The 24,746-nt window shown below is 43.8% G+C and overlaps 1 protein-coding gene across 1 annotated transcript in view; it reads left to right on the top strand.

Annotated features, from left to right (window-relative positions):
• LOC146178707 (multidrug resistance-associated protein 1-like) overlaps positions 1 to 24,746 on the top strand; it is a 100,495-nt gene that overhangs the window by 40,861 nt on the left and 34,888 nt on the right. The window contains exons 12-16 of the mRNA XM_084579791.1: positions 2,421 to 2,567; positions 9,354 to 9,447; positions 13,070 to 13,266; positions 14,111 to 14,287; positions 24,120 to 24,287. Of these exons, the coding sequence (XP_084435917.1) occupies positions 2,421 to 2,567; positions 9,354 to 9,447; positions 13,070 to 13,266; positions 14,111 to 14,287; positions 24,120 to 24,287 (783 nt within the window). The remainder of the gene's footprint in view (positions 1 to 2,420; positions 2,568 to 9,353; positions 9,448 to 13,069; positions 13,267 to 14,110; positions 14,288 to 24,119; positions 24,288 to 24,746) is intronic.

The following is a 24,746-nucleotide window of genomic DNA, read 5'->3' as shown; positions in this document are numbered from 1 at the left end:
GAAAAGCAGTACTCCGAAGAATTAAGAATAGAAATAAATGAAAAGTTTTCTACATGCATTATATCAGCAGCTTTAGTAGCTGTTCTACAAACATCCCAACACGCAAGGAAAAAGCACTAGATATGGTGTACGGAGGAGTACATAGCACAAAAAAAAGAAACAGAACAAAGCGTGGGGCATCCTCCGTCGAATCCCAACTGCAGATAACTTGATCACCTTTAAAAAGGCAAGAGCCAGAGCGCGGTATGTGCTGCGAAATGCCGAGAAAACCTCGTGGCGTAATTATAAAACAACCATTAACTGCTTAATCCCTGCAAAGAAAATATGGGATGAGGTCCAAAATTTCCCCGGCAATTATACCCCATTCACGTTTCCAATGTTGACGACACCCGGAACACAAACAATACTCGAAGAACCGGCGAACATTTTGAGCGAACTTTTCTCTAACGTTTAGAGCTCTTCAAACTATACATACACATTACAAAAACACAAGGCAATAACGGGGAGGCAAAAACTTCTTTTTCGTACAGGCACAAATGAAGAATACAACAGGCCAATCACATTACAAGAACTAAATCATTACAAAAACACAAGGCAATAACGGGGAGACAAAAACTTCTTTTTCGTACAGGCACAAATGAAGAATACAACAGGCCAATCACATTACAAGAACTAAATGCAGTTTTATCACGTGGTAAACAAACAGCACCATGCCCAGACAACATACATTATGCTATGCTTGCGCACCTCTCTGAAGCTGCCATAGAGGCCCGGTTGAAATGTTTTAATAAAATTTGGAAACTGAAATAATTCCTGAGGCGTGGAAAATAGCAGTAATAGTACCATTTTTTAATGCGCAAAGCCCCCTACGAAACCAGTTACAGACTAATAGCCCTAACCAGCTGTATCGCAAAATCTTTCAAAAGTATAATAAACATCCGACTTACTGTTGTTCTCCAGTTCCGGGAACTACTATTCATTAGTGCGGGTTTAAAAAGTCTTCTACAACTGATCACCTGGTCCACCTTGAAAACACAGTCGGGAAGCGTTCATCCACAAACAGCATTGTATCGGGGTCTTCTTCGACCTGGAGAAGTCCTACGATACAAAGTGGAGGTTTGGCATCCTGCGTGACTTAGCCGTACAAGTCCGCTTAGGCTAACAACTAGCTTCGTGCAGGAAAACGGCGTTCCCCAGGGCTGTGTCTTAAGCACCACACTCTTCATAATGAAGATAAATTCCTTAGCAAAAGTGATCCCAAGGTCCATAATGTATTCCCTTTATGTAGACGATGTCCAAATAGCAAACACGTCTTCCTACTTGTCAATTTGCGAGACAAATACAAATCACTATAAACAAAATGTCGGCGTGGGCAGACAAAAAATAGATTCAAGTTCCCTCCACAAAAAACAGCAGCTGTTTTATTCTCGTTGAGACGAGGAATGCAAAGCGACCCTACACTTCACCTTAACCGGAATTCAGTACCTATTTAACAAGAACATAAATGGTTAGGTGTCACCTTTGACAAAAAACCAACCTTTCTCCAACACATAAACAACTTAAAGAAAAAAAAAAGACATCCCAAGCCCTTAATGCGATGAAACTACTCTCACGAAAACACTGGGGTCTGATAGGGCAAGCCTTTTACATATCTACCGTTCACTAATACGATCTATGTTACACTATACGGCTCGGCCAGGCCATCCTACCTAAAACGGCTAGATCCAGTTCATATTTTCGGTTTACGCTTATCATCCGGTGCTTATAGAACTTCTCCGTGTGCTGTTCAATAAAGACGACTAACACATTGCCAGAGGCTTTTTCTTCTTTTTAATTTACAGTGACCTCTTCATAAAAAAGATGACTCCGTACCAGTGTCCCAATGCTAAGCCGCCAAGCAAAACCATACCAAACTATGCCAAACAGCTCTTCCACACACCTTAATTAGTTTATGCAGATTTTTTCACAGATACAAATTCAATGATATTATGTCTAGCCACTGTGGCGGAGAAAACATTGCTAGTGGTTTAGCTACGGTTAAACCAAGTGTGTACGCGATACCTTCATTCGCATCGCTCTACTCGGGCTCCATGCTGCAGCAATGGGCTGGCGCGCTGCACGCTCCTCCAAGTACTGTCACAATATGACGTCAATTATCACATGACACCGGACCATATGCCCAAGTTATCGTTCACCGCTTGGACCTTTGGCCTTGACCTTTGTTACTATGGGGTACGACACCATAACGACACTACAAATGTTTCGGGGTTTGGGCTCTGATTCACTTGAAGGCCATATTCCTGTACACGGAGACCTTGGCTTTACATTGCGTAGTAAAGCTGGCGCTTCGAAAGGTTTCAAAACACAAATATATTTCATCGTCAGGAAGCCCTCAAAGAACTGATTCTTGCTTTGCGCAGCTCATCATAATCATGTACGGGACGCTTGCCCTTGTCGATCCAACGCGGCTTCTCTCAGCATCCGAGGCGTTCTGCAGCGTCTACCTGCTTTCCCTCGTCGAAAGCTTTTGTGCCACCCTCACCATGGCTATGAGGGTTGGGAACGCGGTAAGTGCCTGTCTTGCATTCCTGTACTTTTGCTCTTAATGCAGTATAAAAATACTCGCTCGAGATAACAGCGAGATGCATGCTGGGCCATCATAAACATCTCTTGAAACCTAGAGCGAGCCATGGATGCGTTCTCTGCCACCAGTGCTGAATAATAATTAGTTCACAGGAAATGAAAGGCGTAGTATCTGTTATACTTGATCTCTAGACAGGCGAACCGTGTCGTAAGGGAAGAAAAGGTGGTAGTGAAAGCGGAAATAACGAAATGGGTGCCGTAGAAGAGGGCTCGGGAATAATTTCGGCCACCTGGAGATCTTTAATGTGCACTGATATCGCACAGCACACGGACGCCTCTTCGTTTCGCCTCCATCGAAACGTTGCCGCCGGCGGAAGGAATAGAACCGGGGTACTGTGGCCCAGTGGTCGGGCACCTAAATCACTGCACCACCACGGCAAGGCATCGGGAAGTGTTGAAGCAAACGTAATTGAGAAAATATTCCTTCATGGCTTTAAGAGGCATCACTACAGTAGCCGCCAATCACCTAGTCATGCGGTAGCAGGACCACCGTTTAGCAATTCAGACACCACACAGATTGCGAACGAAGCGATCGCACTAGATGCAACATACATCGAAACTACATGCGTCGATACCGACTCCAAAACCGCGTGCACACACAACATGCGATGCAAGGTATCGCCTTTGCCCTGTAAAATATTATCCCAAGCCAGACACCAGGCCTCAGATAATAAGGTAATATGGGTACCTAGTCTTCAAGGACCAAGAGAAACAAGTGTCTGCACACCGCAGCCCAAGCATTCCTCTCTCGGAATCCCTCATCACTAGTGTCGCATGACTGCTCCCTATCTCACAATACATATCGCAAGATACCCCAAGACGTCCGCTTAGCTAGGCAAACATTTCTGGAACCTGCAAAAGTAGTGGATTAATCAGAAGGGGTGTCACCGAGGCATTTGTAAACTGTTCTCCAATCCAACATCCCATGTAGCCCGTACGCAATTAGCTCAGATTCTTCTGAAGCTGAAAGCGCGTTTTGCGGCCTGAATACAGACCTTCATCATGAGGAATGGGCTTGCGAAGAAAGCCAAGTCCTATACCCCGCTAATAAAACCCAAACGTGTGCTGATCGGGGGGGGGGGGGGGGGGGGGGGCGGCCCTTTCGAGGTCCGGCCTCGCGGCACAGATATTCTTGACTGCGATAGCTCAGGCAGCCACTTCAGCCTAATGCGTCCAGCGCTACTGATCCGAGCATCCCCGTCCCAAACCTGTAAAGATTTTTTTTTCCTGAATAAATGTTTTATACCATTACCTATACCATACTTATGCTGTAGCAAGCTAAAAAACAAACTGTTTTCAGCACCTTTCTAATTTGTGAAGACAGAACATTTTCCGCTATCTATGAACCTGGAAGACAATATATTTAAAATTAAGAAATCTTCATTTTGTAAAAATGTGAGTTTCCGACCGCAGTAAGACGGCGAATCTGGGCCGCATCCTGTGCCCGGTCATGATACTTTGATCAATTTCATTCTTTTTGTTGACATTTGTGATTGTCTCAGTAGCCGATACGGGAGCTAACAAAGATCTTTAGCGCAGAAAAGCGTACCAGCGCCTCGTACACAAGTCTACCGGGCGCTGGCTGCGATGCACAGCGCAGAGCCCCACCTAACCCCACCCGGCCCTTTCACTGCCCGTACGTAGATGACTCACATTAAAGCGGTATACGTATACGCGAGGACTTCAGCGCTATGCAGAAAGTCTCTATTGATGAAGAAGGAACTCTGGACTCAAGAGAGCAAGACGAGTAAGAAAAAAAAGAAAGAAATGTTTTATAGGCCCGGAAAATACAAGCCCTGAAATCACATTATGGATGTTTACTTCTTAGCGTGCAGAAATGCCACTTTCTTGTATTTGTGCACTCTGTCAAAAATATTAGGAGAGTTAAGACATGCCTTTCTTCGTTTTGCTAGGTAGTCCAATATTATATCACTACAGCTTTATTCCAGCTAATGAAAACATCGCTCTCTATTGATTACCTGGAATAAAGTGGCTTATTGCGCTCGTTTAGCGGTCTGCGATAAAGACACGTAGAACGATGTCATACGGGCAGTCTGAAAAACAAATTAATCTATTTTGTTGAATACCTTGTCAATATAATATTTAAAAAAATAAATTGCATGAATGGCTGCACAGCGCATTTATGGAAGGGGAAACTGCAGTGCGATGTGTCTTCCTTCTGTAGAAAACAAAATATGCAGAATATGTTTCGCAACCGAGCACTTCGACAATTTTATTAAATGAGGTGCAGAAGAGCAAGTTCTTGAACTAGTTGGTGTATCTTGAAATGAAACAAAATAGTAGTACCAGCAAATGAAAAAGACGCGTACACAAGATGAGACGTCCGTCGTCCGTGTCTAACTTATCTTGTGCACGCGTCTTATGCATTTTCCTTTATTCCCATTTTATTAATGCGAACGCGTGCTTCATATGTTCACAGATTTCTGTCCGCAGACCGCGTCAGCAGGCCGCGTCAGCAAAATCGTGTCTGCAGCAGTTGTGAGTAATTGAGAAGTGGTAGACGTTATTAAGTATTGTCAATCGATAGAGAGTGACGTAATGTTGTTGCCGAAAACATAATTAGGCCAATAAATTAATTAGGTAACAGGCAAAAATGTAAATGTAAAGGCGAAAATGGTCTCATCAGTCAATGCTTGGCGTCACAGTTGAATGTATCAAATACTAAAATAGTAATGAAATTAGTCAATTAAGGAAGGGATTGGCGCGCAATTCAAAGCTACCAAACACTAACGTAGTAAATTAAGGCAATCAATTAGAGTGAAATCAAGGATGTGACGTCACGCCACCGGAAGTAGAGCCGCAAAAGGGCATAGGAAGGGATTGGCGCTCAATTTGAAAGCACCGAATACTAAAATTGGCGAACAAGACGGGAATTAAGCGACCTGCAGCAACCATGAAGCAACCAGCAGCAGCATCCCTTGCTTTCGCAATACTCCACTCCAATGCAGATTCTGCAGCGCTCTTTAATTTTTGATTTCAGTTTTATCAAAGCATATTTTTTTTTACTTTGATTGTAAGGCTGATTGGCGATTGGGTAGTTTTTAGTAACTTCAGGCAAGCTCATTAAAGGAACCTTCCGGCGGGCATTGGCGTTGCCTTGGCGAATGCAGAGAGTTGTGGAACGGTTACAGATAGCATCTTTTCTCACTGCTCTCTGTTGAATTCTTGCCCAACAGCGGAGGCGTAATCCCAGATTTAGGATTATGTGGCATATCCTACCGCCAGGCACATGAACAGAGACAAGTTCGTATAAAGGTTAATCTATGCATAAAACAGCTCCGTAGGCACAGCATGAGGGCCTGGAGCAAAATATTAGTTGCCCCACCGAAAAGCGAAACGTTACGGCGCATCCTTGTGAAAGATTATACCACGTACCCCAATTTGTAACGAGCGTTCATTGTTTTCTTACCGTTGTTTATGAGGACGGTGATGTGATAAAAACATGTCATCCAAATAACAAACATTCCGAATCGAAAAGAGTTTGCGGTTAGACCGTGGTCGGATCAGGCCTTGATGAACATTTGCATCTGTTGCTTTTGGGCTTATATACTTCAGAAACATGGATCGTCGAAATTTTTTGGGACCCTTCGCTACAAAACAACAACTACTTTTTCCCTTCGGCCGCGCTCAGCAGCAGTCCGCTTTGCTTCACATTATCCCGCACGCTTTGCACTTCGCCCCATCCCCGGAAGTAAACGACTGCCCTGGCTGGCGACAAATAACGCACCGCGATGGTTACTTCTTTCGTAAGACAGCGGCGGTCATATCGCCTTGTTTAAGTTCATAACCAACCCTGTCGATGTATGCGATGATTAACTCAGACTGTCACATTAGGAGGACTAAGCGCTCAAATTGCCTTTAAACGTGGCCTCTAAAGCGTTTTATTCGATGTAGAAATGATTGAATATAGCCAGGACAATAATTTCCATCCATACTAATCTAGAGATTGAAGTGTACTGCAGGTAAGAGCAGCAAAATGATTCGTGTTCAACAATTCCGGCTGGTGCATGCCGGAGTTTCGCCTTATACATCTTTGCAAAGAAATAAACATCTGCATAGCTTCTTTTTAACGCTTTGGTAATCGAAGAAACTTTCCACTGTCAGGTGAGACAGATATTGATGAAGATAATAATAATAAAAGTCGATCTTTATTTGACGCGAGCAGGGACAAACATGTAATCTTGACACTGCAGCACAAATAAGAATAACAAACGCACAGCAGAACTTCACATACAGAGATGAGAGACAAAAGAGCGAAATAACACAAAAAGTGAAATATAGATTGAACAATAACAAAACCGATACATTCAACCCGCAAATGCGCGTATTACTCGATCATTCCATAGCGAAAAGGTCTAGGATTTCACGTGCGAAACCAACGTGCTCAAGAACCCTTTTTCTTTCCCAAGACGACACGAAACTGGAAAGCACTGGATGCCCTAACTGTTGAATGCTCCGCTCTTGATGGGTTCACAGACGCACTCCTGCGTAAAAATGAAAACGTATTGCAATCTGCTGTGAACCTGTTGTTGTACCCTATGTCCACCATTTACACCCTTGACACATTTTTTCCCGATCACAATGCAGCGTTGTAAAAGGAACCATGCGAAATTCGCTTGGTCCATTATTTAGCAGCAAGAAAGACGCAGACGTTAACACACTTGATTGCACTTTCTTGCCATATGTACAGGTTCTCTTTGGTCATGGCCATTCACTCCAGTCCAAGACCTTGCATAAGGTTGGCAGTACATGTAAAATAAATAAATAAAGCTGCGTAGACATTGAGAGCGGTGAGGAACATATCTTATAGAAGAAATCACAAAAAAGCGATCAACAGAGAAAAGACAGAAATTGTAGTTGAATATAATAATACAGAATTATACAGAACATAATCAACCGTGTCAAGAGCCAACGAATATGTATTCCCTAAAATACAAGCTAGAAATACAGTGAAATGCAATGCACGAAACAAAAATTGAACGGGAACAAAAAAGTACAAATGCACAGCTTAAAGTCCTAATATACATAAAAACAGTTTAAAAAAGGTAAGAATGAGTTGAGGAGACAATATACAAAATTAAAAAGGAGCAAAAGCACAAGCGAATAAGAAGACTTCTGTGTAAGAAGAGACAACCACCACGGCTGCAGCTGCGTTCGATTATGCTCGTATAGAGCGGCATCCACATAGACAGTTTTCGGACTGCGTTCTACTGCACGCTTAATTCACTCGGGCGTGTCTTGAAATCAGGAGAGTCTTCAAATGGTCTTAATCCCCTCGTGCTCTACTGCGAAACTCACAGTAGGATACACTCAAGGATCTCAGAGCGCATAATGCGGCCATGAAGGAATTTTTAGAAGCAAAGGATCTCTGCCTTGATACGATGGCAGTTAGGAGAACGAAGCTACAGCGGGCTACTCCTGGTGGAGCGAGAAGTGGAAGTTGTGCAGGAGAGGCGATTTTAAAATATGCTTAAAAACTTATGATGTACTCAGTAGACATTATCAAAATTCGATTTGCAAGTACCATACCAAACAACAGACGCATACTCCAAAAGCGGCAAGCATATGGACAAGTAAATCCTTAAGAAAGCAAGGAGGGCACAAAACTCTCTCGAAGGCCTGAAAATAAATCCGAGTGCGTGCATAGCTCAGAAAGCAATAATAATAATAATAATAATAAAGAGAGCGCTGGTGGCTCGGTGCATGGGTGAATAGGGGTGTGACGTCGTGCATCAGATTATCGGTGCAAGCTTCCGGCAGTGGCAACTTCTTTCAGCCGTCTTCCCTTAGTCTTTCTTCTTTTGCCACCTGCGTCGTCGCTACGAAGTGACACTATATTCTTGTTGCAAATATGCTTACACCCCATACACGTGAATGGTTTTATCAGCTAATTTTGTGCGCATTCGTTAGGTGCGGGACGGATCTTTTATGCTGTCCTTATAGCGAATGACATCTCTGCGGTGCCTTCACGAAACGTTATTCTTCAAAAACAAGTGTTACAGAGGAATCAATCCTATACTGGTTATAAAAGCGAATTTTTTTTAGGCTTCCGAATAAACTAATCTAAAACCATCAGGGAGCTTTCAGGTTGAGCAGAAAAGTCATCTTGTTAATCAGTCGTAGGTCATGGTACTCGCTACAAGGTCTATTTTAGGCGACTAGAATTGTTTCTTCTCATATTTCGTTTTGCACGAACGATGTGGGAAGGAACATGCTAATTTGTTTGGTGACACCTGAGCCCATATGGTAAGCCAGGAAAGTGTGACTGGGGCAGACACTGCGAATGGTTTTTAATGAGCAACCTTTGAGAAAGATTCCAGCCCAGAAAATAAAAATAATAATGAATTTATTTCAATCATTAACAGTAAACATGATTGTCGGTAAGAAAAACCAGCAACAGAGGTTGAGTGAGTGTGAACATGTGTAGACATATTTGAAAACCGTGAGGTTTCAAAATCTGTATTGTACAGTTTTATATAACTCCTTTGCAATGTTTCCGCAGTTCAAGCTTTTGACTGCTTTCACCCTAAACAACTGTGCGTCAACGACATGATTTTGTTTTATTCACAAAGAGAGGCTGATGTGACGGACATTTAAGCTATGCAGGAGCCGGTGCTAAGGTCGATTACTTCACTAGTGTGGAATTTGCCCTCAGCCCCGTATTCATAGCCCTGTGCCTCTTCCCGCAGACCTTCATTGCACTGAACCGAGTACTCACACTTTGCACCGGCGAGGAAATATCGGACGACCAAAAATTAATAACGGACTCGTGCGTTCAAAAAGGTATGCTGGTTTTTCGTTTTCTAAGCACTGAATACGTTTATATATCGCTCAAAGAAGGTGTCACATTCCAAGTTGAGGTTTACCAGGGATGAACACATCTATATTTCACCTCAATCAGACAGTCAACATTACTGTTGTTTCGTTTTGAAAAACCAGAGAGGAAGGGAAGAAAACAGTTTCCGAGAACACTGCAGAATCAGCACTGGAGAAACGTGTAAGCCTGAGCGTTGCTGTATGTCTGGGAGATGTGTCAGCGGGATCCCACGAGTGACAGATACTGCTCCTTTTCTTTCTTTTAAACTAATTATAGAACGCCGGTGCACTCGATGCGTTAAACGGAACGGTGGTTGTGTTCGGCAAGGAGCGCGCGATGTACCGTGTGCAGCAGCAAAGGTCAGGATTTCGCATTTCTTCACTGCTAATTCTGCAGTGATCTCTGCATTTGTCAGACTGAAGTCGGTTTATTATCTCTCTTTAAACCCTTTCTAACCATTACCACCCATTTGTGCAAGCAAATCATGCCCTTTCCGCTTGTTAACGTTCAAACATGTCAAATTGTCCGCCATCGGAAGTCAAGTACCACGTGATTTCATTTGGATGTCGCTATTACCCCTCCCGGCTATTTGGACTTCTGACTGACTTAACTGGTTTTAATTAATGACCAAATTAACCAACATGCGCCAATTCTTTTAACCAGCGAGATTTTTTCATCCTCTATCTAAAGCAAGCATTCGTTTTCTCATAAATCTTTTCGTTCGAACGTAAAAGTGATGACAAATTCTGCGGACACGAAAATGTCGACAGCCATACAATGCTTACGCATTAAAATCGATCACGCCCACTTCCCAAGCCTCACCAGCCTTGAAGTAGTTTAGTTCTGTGACACTTAAATTGGTCACATATAGCGCACATACTGGTAATTTCCATATACAAAACTAGTCATTTGGTTTGTACTTGCAGATTTAATGGCTTGTCACTAGTGTAAAAACACTAAAATGACGTCAGTGGCAGCTGAAAGGCTGTGTTTGCATGTCATGGCTAAGCTGTAAGAGTTTTTTAATTTAGGTAAATCGAAATTTCGAGTGCCAACAAAATTGCTATTTTGTTCTTAATGTTTCCCTCTGTTTAGGTGCTTTCTATGGTCGAGTGAACTTTTTTAACTTTGGAGATAGTCAATTAAAGGCTTTGAACATGATTTGGTTCATGGGGTTTAACAACCCCAAAGTGACAGGCTATGAGAGAAGCCGTAGTTGAGGACTGCGGAAATTCCGACCTCTTGAGTTTTTTTAACGGGCACTGGTGTCGCACAGCAAACGGGCGCCTAGGTTTCCTCCTTCGTCAAAAAGCGGCCACCGCAGCCTGGATTCGATCCTGCATCCTTGGAAACAGCAGTTGAGCGCCCTAACCCCGGCACCACCACAATACATAAAACCATGAGCTGTCGTGGTCAAAGAAGTAGGATTTTTACCCAGCACGGAACATATCTGGTATCTTGAGAAAATTAAAAGTCATCTTTACAGGCAATATCTTTTACGATGTGTCTGATATTGTTGGAGTGTGCATGTGGAGTTGCAGAAATAAAATAGGATGTAGAACATCACAGGAACAGTATGCAGACCGTAAAAGGAGATTTTATGAGCATGTAATTCTGGTTACTGTTTTCTATGACATTCTCCACGTAAACACCAAGGAAATCCCTAGTGATCTACAATACATATTCCCACCTTGAAAGAACAGACACTCAGACACTCACTAAATAGTTATTCGTGCCTCAGTAGCACACGTCTATATAATCCACGTTAACGCTCATCTGCGCTGACATTCTTAAGAATTAAAAAAACATTCTACATAAGCGGTCCCTTTTGGTTCTAGTAGACAGACGATGCTGCATGTCCTTGCACTGTGCAGTATTGCTCACGTTCCAGCCTTGATTATAGTCACGCGGATAAGTTGGTAATAGGGCTAGCGTACGTAAATAGAACTTTGGATCCAAGCGAAATTGAAAACTATTTGCAAGCGAGCTTTTTCACTCAGGATGTCTTTCAACATTGCCTATACGTACAACGTTGTCTGTTCACACTCCTTGTTTCCCGTGCGCATTGTTATCCCGACCACGCTCCGGAAACGGAATGCGGCCGAGCTATCGAAATCGATGATGTAGCAAAAAAGGACATGTGTCGAGTTGGATCTCAATGCACTCAGTGTGGACTGATATAGAGGAGTGTAGGGTCGAGTGATTTGGCGCACAGTGGAAAGAATATTCTCCAAGGGAACACAGGATTGCACTGTTTCTTTCATCAAGTCACTTTATTTCGGTGATGTTCACGTTGTCCGTTTTATCTTTTAACAAAGAACACATGATAACTTAATTGGAAATGCAGAAAAATACCCAACCAAAGATAGGATTCACGTAGCACGTTTATTTATTACCAAATACTGTAGGCTGCAGCGCTGCCCAAGCAGGAGAAGGAAACAATCACGTTTGTTCTGATAACAATGCACCAAGGACATTTTAATTGGAGCCTTCAACGATGAAATAGATTCTAACCCATCCGCTGAAGTGTTTGAGAGGAAAATTTGAGTTCGGATGAAGTTTGGTCCTGTCGAAATATGAGCGTACTACTTTGCAGTGATTCCGTCCATCGGATCACTGAGGTGCAGCAAAATATAAGCTTCACTTGAAAAACCAGATTTTTTTAAGTAGAGCATATTAAAAAATTTCAGCCTAGAGACCTGACAGCGTACTTAAGGGGTTCCAAGTTGAGCTGGCTTGGCATGTTAGTGACCGAACATGCACGGTAATAAAAAAAAAACATTCTGGTAGCAGAAAGACGATAGTTGCGCTATAGCTTAAAACTGCCCTTATTTAGAGTACGAGCCCTATACTATCGAGTCATACTCGAGCATCGGTCTGACTAGAGAGTGGCATCCATTCAACTTGACATCAAGAGTTGTGCATTTTAAATTTCTGCTAACAAAATGTTCATTAAACGCCTTCGCCGAAATGTTGTCAGGGCGGGTGTCCCATTTGAGGTTGTCTCCTATAGTTATTTCTTACAATTTAAGAGCTGGAACAGAATTAACTGGTCCCTCATTTAATAGCTGTAACCAAGTGGCTTTTTCTTTCTTTTTCCTGATAGATTCAGCCAATGCAAAATTTATCTTCGTACCGCTCTCCTAACAGCAGTTCGCATGTTAAAAAGTGTTTTCATTGAAACCATTTTGTTGAGAACCGCTGTCTACACAACACTGTACAAGACGCAATCGTTGTCAGACTTCACTCTCACACTTTATCGACGTTTTCGGCAATGGTGTTAGATTAAAATGATAAACTGCTTAGCACAGATCTATAAGACCCTCCAGATAGACCTATGTAATATTTATAGGTGTGTACTAATAGTCGATTTTGACACATCAGTGTCATACTATCTTTGCTTGCTGTGTGTCCGTCTCTTTCGTCCTTTTACTTTCAAATTCATATAGTGTCCATGTAACACGTGCAAAAGAAAAAAGAGGGAGACGTTTCGGGGACAGTACTCGGTATTTTGAGTTGTATGCTTTGGTATTATTTAAAATGTCTTGCGAAAGCTATCCCACAACAGAGAAAGGCGTTTTCCTGCAGGTGAAGTATTCCTGCAGGACTGCACCTTCGCAAGAAAAGCCAATGAAGAGTGCCCGCCGGCCCTGAAGGGCATCAACCTGAGTGTTTCTCCAGGCTCCCTAGTTGCCATCGTGGGATTTGTAGGGAGCGGCAAGTCAACCCTTCTCTCCGCCATCTTGGGAGACTTGCACTGCGTCGAAGGAACCATGCGCATCAGTGTGAGTACGCCCAAGGGGGCTGAGGCCAACCGAGTAGTTTCCCAGAGTAAACAATTGTAACTGCTGTAAAAATTAAGTTGGTTGGATGAGTTTGGGAAGGTCCCTGATACAAGTTCCTTCGATGTTGGTAGAACACTAGGTTGATCAAAGAAATGTGGGAAGTTTTTTTTTTTTTTTTGCCTTGCACTGGCGTATGTAGGCCAACGACCATGATCATACGCGATGTTGACATATTGCTCGATCAGAGCTAGTCTACGAGTGTAAAATAGAGCGACCTTGAGCCCAAATCAGGCGGTACCAAGGAGTTTAATCATTGATAAAAAGGATGATGTTCCAAGGGCGCATGACAGCGCCTTGCGCCTATTGATCAGAGGGGTGCGCGACCTTGTCAGAATACGTGATATGGCTGAGTAGGCAGGTGCTCAAGGTGTTGGGGGCTAACAAGGTCAACTGGCCGCCGGATGTGAAGTAGTGATGTCACGTAATATGACGAAGTTTGCGGGTAAGGCAGAAGCTAGCAGGCAAGGCGCGGTGGACGCGTAACGAGCTCAACAGCGATAGCTGTAAGTTGAGTCCACATCGACCTATACGTGCTAAAAAGCTTTCAAAAATAACAGTTAACCAAAAACAAAGATCACGTAGGGCTGCACTGCCAGAATACTGTAGCAGCAGCTTTGCCTATAACGCTATCGCACTCCGGTTTTATGACGTCTGTAACATTTTCAGTAATTTGAAGTGTTTTAAAATAGTTTTCTTGTATGTGATGTATCCAAAAAGTCACACTGTTAACGCGTAGGATTGGAAAGCAAATTCAAGGCTAATCTAACTTCGCTGCAATGCCCAGGGCAGCATCGGCTATGTGCCGCAAGCGGCCACTGTATTCAACGCCACACTTCGGGACAACATCCTGTTTGGGAAGCCGTACGATCCAAAGTTGTACAGGCGCGTGCTGGAAGCATGCGAGCTCATTATGGACATCAACACGTTTCCAGGTGGCGACCTCACCGAGATAGGAGAGAAGGTTTGTTGATATTTTCTATCATTTACTTCGCCAGTGCGCCGTGTGGTAGAGGTGCACGACAATAGACATCCAGAGGGCCATAGACGTCCGACGGATGACCAGCGGAGGTCCGTTTTCGGAGGTTCGGACGTTATGTTATCCGGTTATGTTCGACATACGTACAGCGGACAACCATCGAACTATCGTTTGTGCATCCGGATCGCATCTCACGGACGTCCGACGGACAGCCGGAGGCGACATTCAGACGTCTCCCGGAACTTGTTTGCAGGGCCCGCTATTGGTGTAAAAACTTGCTTATAGCACTCGTATAAAGGTCAGCAAGCATGTGCCATGGAAATTTCAGTCACATACTAGTGCTCAGTGCCTTTGTCGTGGCGGAAAAACAGATAACAGTATATTTAACAGGTTCGCGTTTGCTGTTGTCTGCTTTACTTTAACACAACAAAGCACTTAACAGCAGTGTGCAATTAAAACTCCCATCCCAGAAGCACATATGCTAGCTGAGCTTTACACAAATGTACCATCTGTGAAAACGTGCAAAGTGCATAGGCATACCAGCATGCGTGGTTTTAAAAACAGAATTTTCGATTCTTTTTTGGCTTTATTGCAAACATTGCATAGTCTACACTAAAAAATATTCATGTTAAACCTGCATACAAAAACAGACGGAATGGCATGGTAAAACGCAGGCCAACTGGAGTATTAACAATCTACTTGTTTTTAAAAATATCCTTGGCCATGACCTCCATCGGGGAGGTGGAGGAGGAAAATGTATTTATTGAATCCTAATATTTGGGAACTGGTCAGGAGGTGATCGAGTCCTGTGTAGGCGGCCTCCACAGGCCGGTATTCCGGGAGTCGCTACTCTCCTGCGCTCTCGCTCGATAAGCTGTTGCTTCTCTTGCAGGTCTAAGCTGGGAAGAGCAAGTTGGGCTCCTCCTGCAAAAGAAAGGAAAATGAAATTCAAGTTATCTGTGCTTAACTTTGATTAGTTATCTCCAAGGGCAACTTCTGTTTTCCTAATTTGCTTTTTCCAGATAGCACTATATGTGGGCATCTCCATTCAGAACGGTCATATACTACGTAGAAAGGTCATATAACCGCCGTAAAACCTATGCAGAATACTAAATGATACAAACGTAGTTTGACCCGAACCTGGCATTCAGTATTTTAATGTTTTCATGTCGTCTTTTTCAACATGTCGCTCTGACCAAACATACATGTTATAAATGAGTGCTGCAATGTGCATTCAGCAATGGCCAAGACATGGAGTGCACATGCAGAGAAAATAAGCATGAATAATGCTGCATATTAACATAAAGCAAAGCCAGAGCTTCGCAGTATTGCACAGGTACGCATTAGTGACGGAAACTTGCATTTTGAGTGGCTTAACAGACAAATTTCTAAAGTCCTTGTTCCAGCTATGAAAGGAAGTGATCAATAATAACATCATTTAAAATTGTCACCTTTTTTATTGCGTAAACTGAACATCGTTTTGATAGTTTTATACACCCTTCCCGAAGACACTCCCGGAGCGTGTCAGGGGTATGTCGACATCAGCGTATAGGCTAGCGAAAGCGTCTAGACAGCGTCTCCTTAGAGCAGCCGTGACGAAGTAACTAATGTTGGTATAACTGATAGTATGCAAGCTGCAGCATCAGGATAAAGATAGATATCTAACATGTGGCCAAAGCCCAATCTGGAAGCATAGCCAACCACAGTGACAGTGCGGTTTTAATCCTTCTACAAGAGTTAAAATTAAAGTTATTTGTTTACCGACAGTGCTATATTTGACATTACAATAGCAAGGTTTACAGTTACACAAAACACAAAAAAAAAGCTGATAACCATAAGCTCCTGAAGTACTACCGGCAGTATACACCATGAATGTTAAATAGTTACTGAAATATTATTGCGTAATTTTGGCAACCGCCTGTGCATGCATGACATGGATTCCTCAACTAGGCACCACGAATTTAAAAAAATATGGAGTTTATAGATGCTTACAGCTGTTCACAAGAAACACTGTACCTGATTTAAGGGGGAAGGCAGTGGGGCCCGAATGAGATGCCTCTGCCCAAGGACGGCCCAGATATTGCCCCTATGTTATCGGGGACAAAATGTGTGGACCATAGAAACTGCTATCAAAGCGCATAACACTCGCATGTGTGCTAGAGAAATAAGGTCACAATTCGTTTACATCGCGATTTTAGTCCAAAATCTACGGACGTACAGTCCAAAGACTTTTACCCCCATGGTATAAACCACCACTTGGGTAAGATATCAGTAATAAGAAGTGTATAAAAGACGTACATTAATGTTGAGCAACAGCCATAGCTATAAAAATGGTATCGACATTGGAGTACTGGCTTAGGACAGGGCCTACGGCATTACCAATGCTAGAGTTAGTGTTCGCTGCACCTCATTTTAACGGGAAAGAAAGGAGAGGGGGGGGGGGAGGGGGGGACGGCATAGGAAGCTACTTTAACAGATACTGCATGTTTTTTGTAATATCAAGGCTAGTGAAGATATCACACTGCTTTGTGGAAGATTTGGGAGCCCTTTGCTGCTTTTTTGCAGGATTAGACAAAAGAACTTACCATCTTCACAACGGCATGTTATATAGAAATGAACATATTTAAAGGAATGAAAACACACATCAGATAACACGACCATGTTTCTCAGTGCAAAGTCTACCACTCCAAGTCATATAAATATGTCTACATCTCTGCACATCAACTAGACAAAAACAATGCAGAGTAAACTAATATTTCAGTGTCTGACAACACTAATGTAAGGGGATAAAGTTATGGTTATTAGTACCATTTTGCCTTGAAACGACCATAGCATACTTGATGCTGGCTTAAAATTCCAAGGTTCACACCTGTCCTTCCCAGAGTAATGGAACACACATCTGACTCAAGTCTGAAGAGAAAGAGCAAGCTAGACTTTTACAGACGCACCCTCGGTTGTTTGACATTTCTGAGAGTGAATAATCTGACTTGTCAGTAGCATGTATATGAATAAGGATCATATGACATTGAATGCATCTGAGTTTCTGGAGAGGCTTTTCTTTGCTGGCCACATATGAAGTGCGCTGTAATTTATCCAACTTTGCCTAGCTTCATTCTAGGAATAACAAAGCTATAACATGCATACAATCATCCACTCTTAGCCTGAACACGCGAATGCGTGGCACGCACTTTTTGAAATGCCACTGCGTCCATCGCAGCCGCACACCGTAGCGAAGAGACAGATAGCGTGAAGTAGCAGCCTCTAGTCTCTCTACTGCCACTGTGGTCCCGAACTAGGAACCTCCACCTAGTGTTTGTGAGAGCTGGGCCCCTCAAGGTCAGCTCGTGCGTACCCTCCTGTATTTGTATCCGGTATGTTTTTCCCCAGCACCCTCAATACGCAGCTGCGCACCATACCAGATGTGAAGTAGCAGCTCCTGGTCCCTCTACGTACAAGCCACTTTGCCTCGACGCGTGTCTGCGCACCGTAGTAAACGGCAGTCGGCAGGAAGCAGCAGCTCATAGTACCTTTACACATGAGCCATTGTGCTTCAATGCGCAGATGCGCACCATAGCAAATACACAGACGATGTCACACAGCAGCCCCTGGTCCCTCTACGCATAAGCCACTTTGTGTAGATACGCACCTACGCACCGGAGTGAAGAGGCACACAACGTGAAGCTACAGCACATGGGCATTCCATGCACAAGCCACTTAGCCTCAATGCACGGCTGTGCACCGTAGTAAAGAGGCAAAGGACGTTAAGTAGCAGCTCCTGGTTCCTCTACACATGAGCCATTCTGCATCAGTCTGCGTCTGCACACCATAACACAGACAGGTGTGACACAGAAGCTTCTGGTGCCAATTTTCCTCAATGCTCGTCTGCACATCCGAGCAAAGAGGCAGATGACGGGAAGCTGCAGCTGCTGGTCCCTCTACAAACAAGCCACTTAGCCTTGATGCACGGCTGCGACGGCTGCAATGGCATTTCACAAAGTGCATGCCACACATTCCCATATTCAAGCTAAAAGTGGACGATCATGTAAACCTAAAATACTAGCTATTTAGTTCAAGGGACAATTACAAAAAGTAACATGGTGCTGTATAAGGATTGTTTAAGCCAGTGCTACATCCTACATGTAAAGAAGCTAGAAACTTTACTGTTCAAGGGAAGTACTGTGTGTTTAAAACCTTATGATGCTCAAACAACTTCAAAACTGACAATCATAGTTGATTATTATTAATATAGATAATGATAAAATACTTACTTTTAGCCAAAGAAAAGAGAACGCAAAGGGATGTTGCTGTTGTTTCTCCTTAGATGACAGTTTAGCCAAAGGAACTTTTGCCCACATGCTCAAAGTGCTGCTGCATGTTGGCCTACGAAATCGACTACAGCAAATGGCATCTGAAACGATTTAAAGAAGTCACATGCTAGTCTTCAACGAAGAAAAGCATTTTCATGCAGAAGCAGAACACAAACACTTTACCAACACACTAAAAGCACCAACTGCACAGCTGTAATTAGGAGGTACGGGTTTTTGGTATAGCATGCCAAATGTTAGCCTTCAGTAAGAAAAGCACTGCTATACAGAAACATAGCACAAAAACATTTGCAACACACTAAAAGTATTATTGCACAACTGCTTGTACAGATTTCTGTACAATCTGTATTTCTGTGTAGAAATCTGTACCATGCAGGTACAGATTTCTACTGTAGCCCACATCACATTCCCAACGGCTATCAGAAGCCTTGCATGCGAGCATGATGCTATAGATTAAATTTATGGCTATCGCTTTAACAAGCATGGGTTTAAAGCTGCTTCAATATAATAATCTAAGAGCATTATGATAGAGCTTGTAGTGCGAGACATAAGCTCAGTATCATGCGCGATAAGGAGCTGCATGGCTCTACTGTAACTTTGGCATTATCTCGCTGTCAATGCAGTGAAGTTTTGAGGAGCCTCTGAATATCTATAAGGACACAGCAATAAAATTTTGTTTTCATCTTACTGTTGCTTAGCTCATTTTTTTATACAGCCTGAGGCTTGCATGACCTGCCAGTATGCCTGTATTGAATAACAGAAGGAGCTGCCGTCACCAAAGTGTTAGATGGGTGTTGTGTAGTCTTTGCTCTTTTTTTTTCATTTCTTACGACTGGGGCACCAAAACGGTGCCCACACGTTACAAAAAAATTAGTCAATAAATCATCATCATCATCACAGCCTAACTCTTTCACGGTGGCGGTATGTCAAATTTGTGCCAGAACAGCGCAGAACAACGGGTCAAGAAAAATTCAGTTCAGTTCAGTTTAGTCGTTCAGTCCTGTCCGACTCTTCGTGACCCTATGGACCATGTCACGCCACGCTTTCCGGTCTCTCACTATCTTCCTAACATCACATAACTTCATCTGCAGTGCCTCGAGGATGCCATCTAACCAACGCATTCGCTGCCTACCCCTTCTCCGGCGACCCTCAACCTTGCCCAACATCAAATCTTTCTCCAGCGACTCCTCTCTTCTCATCAGATGACCAAAGTAGCTGAGCTTTAACTTTAAAATTTGACCCTAAAATGAGCAGTCAGGGTTTATGGTCGACAATATCGACTGATTTGATCTTCTGGCAGTCCAAGGAACTCTCAAGAGTCTTCGCCAGCACCACAATTCAAACGCGTCAATTCTTCGGCGGTCAGCCTTTTTCACAGTCCAACTCTCGCATCCATACATCACAACTGGAAAGACCATAGCACGAGTTATACGGATCTTGGTTGGCAGACTAATGTCTCTGCTCTTTACTAGGCGGTCAAGGCTAACCATTGCTCTCTTTCCCAGAAGCAGGCGTCTCCTAATTTCATGGCTGCAGTCTCCTTCCGAGATATCTTGGAGCCCAAGAACAGAAAATCTGTCACAGCTTCCACTTCTTGTCCATTGATGCTCCAGGACTTGATAGGGCAAGACGCCATGATCTTTGTCTTTTTAAAGTTCAGTTTAAGCCCAAACTTCTCACTCTCTTCTTGTACGCGGATCAGAAGTCTCTTGAGTTCCACTTCACTTTCTGCCATTAAAGTGGTATCATCCGCATATCTAAGGTTGTTGATACGTTTTCCAGCAATCTTCACTCCAGCTGAAGACTCGTCCAGACCGGCCTTCCTCATGATGCATTCTGCATATAGGTTAAATAGGCAGGGCGACAGTATGCAGCCTTGCCTCACTCCTTTCTCGATCGGAAACCAATCAGTAAGACCATGCCCAGTTCTGTGGCCTCTTGCCCTTCATACAGGCTCCTGAGGAGACAGATGAGGTGAATTAGAACTCCCATCTCTTGGAGAGCTTGCCACAATCTGCTGTGATCTACGCAGTCAAACGCTTTCGCACAATCAATAAAGCAGAAGTAGATGGGTTTCTGGAAATCTCTTGCTTTTTCCATGATCCAGCGAAGGTTAGCAATTTGGTCTCTAGTTCCTCTGCCCTTGCGAAACCCAGCTTGCACGTCCGGAAGCTTCCGATCCACGTACTGCTGCAGCCTACCTTGGAGGATTTTCAACATCACCTTGCTAGCGTGCGAAATAAGCGCGATCGTGCGGTAGTTGGAACAATCTTTGGCACTGCCTTTCTTTGGAATGGGGATGTAAACTGACCTCCTCCAATCCTGTGGCCACTGCAGGGTTGTCCAAATCTTCTGACATAATGTATGCAGAATGTTAACAGCGTCATGGATGAGGTTTTGAAGCAACTCAGCTGGAATGCCATCAATTCCGCTAGCTTTGTTCTTAGCAAGGCTGGCTTTAAGGCCCATTCAACTTCACTCTTCAGGATGCCCGGCTCGAGATCAGTAATCACAACCGTCTTATGTTGGGTTTGCACATTCGGGTCCTTCTTGTACAGTTCTGTGTATTCCTGCCACCTCTTCTTTATCTCTGAGGCTTCAGTGAGGTCCTTGCCTTGTTTGTCCTTTATCACGCCCAGCTTAGCACAGAAGCTTCCTTTGATATCTTTGATTGTCTTATACAGAGCTCCAGTGTTCCTTAATTGGCTGCTGTCCTCAACTGCTTGGCACTGTATGTTCAGGAAGGCATTCTTATCTCTCCTTGCTATTTTCTCAAAATCCGCATTGAGAACCTTGTATCTTTCTCTTTCCCCCATAACTTTTGCCATCCGCCTTTCCTCAGCTATTTGCAAAGCCTCTTCAGATAACCAGTTTGCTTTCTTGCATTTCTTTTGCTTTGGAACTACCTTAGTAGCAACTTCTTGTATTATATCACGAACATCAGTCCACATCTCTTCGGGCTCTCTGTCTTCCAGATCTAATTCTTGAAATCGATTCCTCACTTAAACAGCATATTCTAATGGAATTTGATCCAGATCATACCTGAAAGTCCTTCTAGTTTTCTGCGTTTTCCTCAATCGAAGCTTAATTTTGGCAACAAGAAGCTGATGATCGGTGCCACAATCGGCCCCAGGCCTTGTTTTTACTGCTTGTATTGCGCTTCTCCATCTCTGCCGGCAAAGAATATAATCGATCTGATTCCTCTACAGACCGTCCGGTGAAGTCCATGTGTACAGGCGCCTCTTGGGCTGTTGAAAATGAGTATTCGCTATGGTCAGGTTGTTTTCTTGACAAAACTCTACTAGCCTCTGCCCAGCTTCATTTGGCTCGCCAAGACCGAACTTGCCTATAATTCCGGATATTTCTTCACTCCCGACCTTACCATTCCAGTCTCCTATGAGAAAAACGACGTCTGATGATGGGGTGCGGTCTAAAAGGCATTGTAGGTCCGCATAAAATCTCTCAACGTCAGCTTCTTCAGCAGCAGTGGTCGGTGCATAGACTTGGATAACTGTTATGTTGAAAGGGTGACCTTGGATCCGAAGTGAAATCATTCGGTCGTTTTTGGGGTTGTACCCTAGCACTGCTTTGGCCATTCTTCTGTTTACTATGAGAGCGACCCCATTCCTTCTCTTGGATTCGTGCCCACAAAAAAAGACATAATGGTCGCCGGAGTTAAATTCTCCCATTCCGGTCCACTTGAGCTCGCTGATACCCAAGATATCAATGTTCAATTTGTCAATTTCTCGCTTGACGACATCCAGTTTACCTTGCGTCATAGATCTTACATTCCATGTTGCTATGTGATATATCTTCTTGCAACATCGGACTTTCCGGTCGCTTCCCGACACATCCACAACTGAGCGTCCTTTTGGCTTTAGCCCAGCCGCTTCATTCGTCCTGGAGCTACTAGGAATCGCCCTTTGTAACATGTGGGACGCCTTCCAACCTGGGGGGCTCATCTTCCGGCGCCATATCATTAATGATATTGTGACTGGCCATAGGGTTTTCTTGGCAGGAAATACTGGAGTGGGTTGCCATTACCTTCTCCAGTGAATCACATTTTGTCAGAACTCTCTGCCGTGACCTGTCTATCTTGGGTGGCCCTACACAGCAGAGCTCACGACTTCATCGAGTTTCGCAAGCCCCTCCGCCACGATAAGGCAGTGACCCCAAGAAAAATACAAGTGTTGATTTTATTAATTTTTTTCTCTTAATATCTCCTTCTTGTCCGGTTGTTATACTCTGTTAGGTCACATATGGATAACCAACACGCTCAAGGTGCTGTCCTGGTTTTTCAAAGCTGAAGGAAAGCACTAAACGTTTAGTTATTTAGCCGCTACTGCACAGTGCATACAGCCATTCCTTCCATAAACTGTAGTTGCCGTAAAGCTCAAGAAAGAAACATCAACAGCTTGACATTAAAAAAAACTTCGCGACGTTTCCACAAGTGTAAGCATGTCGCACGATTGGCTGGCGTGCAAACGTTTTGCCCTATAGTTTTTACAACTCAGCATGCTGCGCGTGGTTTACAAATTAACTCCTGATTTAAAGCTCAGGCAGGCACTCCTTTATCAGAGACAGAGAGGTTGCGCGACTTACTGGCACGGCGTCCAGCAATGCCGAGAAGTATGGCCCTCAGACATGAGGCTGCACTTTAGTTAGTTGGCCTGGAGCCATCTTGTCAGTCTCGCTTAAAACACTCGACCGTTAAACTGCAGTACAGAGCAGTTCCTTTAACGCCCCCATACCTGAAAGCACACCAAGTTTAAGCAGCACCACCTTCAATGTGAATGTGTCGGTTCATCGAAAAGTTGCACTAAAAAATAAAAGTTTGGTGAAATACTTACTTTAGGATCGGCGAGTGTGCAAAGTCTGCCAGCCGCACCAAACCGCAACAAAAACAATGCTATCAGCACATAACAGCCGTAGGTATTATGGAGAACGCAGAAGCGTGAAGGTATGGTGGCTAGTGAAGGTAGTGATGGCATCCTCTATGACAAAAACTTATCAGGTTGATTGAATTGGCTCATTGCAGATTTTTTTAGCGTAGGTTTCGCACCAGGTCACCTTTGACACTGGTTTTTATTAAATCTCCGTTGATCAAGCTTATTTGCGTTTTGAGCGTGAAACCTCCCCGACTTGTCCGCTATGTCCATACAATTTGATAACTATAAAACAAAAGTGGGAATTTCAACACCTGCTGAAGGACTTGTGGACGGTTAGCGTACATACGGCCTCCCAAAGATACACCAGCGTGGCCGACTGAAGGCATCCGCACAAGAAACAGATTCACCTTACCACAGAGAGTGCGCTATACAAAAAGCGCCGCCTGAAACGCGCCTCATCCGAGCATAAGCGCACATGCATTCTTTCACCAGCTCACTTCGTGGCAACTTCCCGCCATGGTGGTGCAGCAGTTTGGGAAGTCGAATTGGGAATAGCAGGAATAGCGCCACTGTGACATGCGCAGTGTTTTAATCTCGACGCAGGGCTATAACCTGAGCGGCGGTCAGAAGCAGCGGATATCGCTAGCACGGGCGGCGTACCACCAGTGCAACATCTATGTCCTCGACGACCCGTTGAGCGCACTCGACCCTCACGTCGGCTCCAAGGTCTTCAAGCAGCTTCTCGGAAAGAAAGGCCTGCTCAGGGACAAGGTAGGTGACCGCGCTAACTACTTCCACACAGTGACGAACGGAAGCAAAACATCTTGCAGCTGGGCCCAATGCCGAGGGGAAGTCAGCCGCGGGACTTGAGATTACAATGAAATAACTTTCGCAGTTCTCGCTAACTCCCTCATGGAGCCAAAGTAAATCAAAGAGGACTCGCTTTAAGGATTTCTGTAGGTTAGCTGACATCGTCAAGCTCACAGCGATTGACGTAAGTAAGCATTTATTATGTATTACGATGCTTTCCTTCTTCAGCAATATGGAAATTTGGATGCGTTCATTGAGAGTAATGATAACATTAGCTCGAAATAAAAGAAAAGCACGGACAAGACAGGCGCATTTGAGCGCTAGCTGGTAATAGGTATAGACTGCAAATACGCTCAATTTATACCCTGCAACACAGGCTTCCCTTGGAAAACAAGTCGAAGCGCGAAAAGCGTCGCAACT

The sequence above is a fragment of the Amblyomma maculatum genome, chromosome 9, assembly GCF_055883805.1.
Source record: "Amblyomma maculatum isolate TAMU_Amacu chromosome 9, ASM5588380v1, whole genome shotgun sequence".
NCBI classification, from domain to species: Eukaryota; Metazoa; Arthropoda; class Arachnida; order Ixodida; family Ixodidae; genus Amblyomma; species Amblyomma maculatum.
This window is presented reverse-complemented; position numbering and strand designations above follow the sequence as displayed.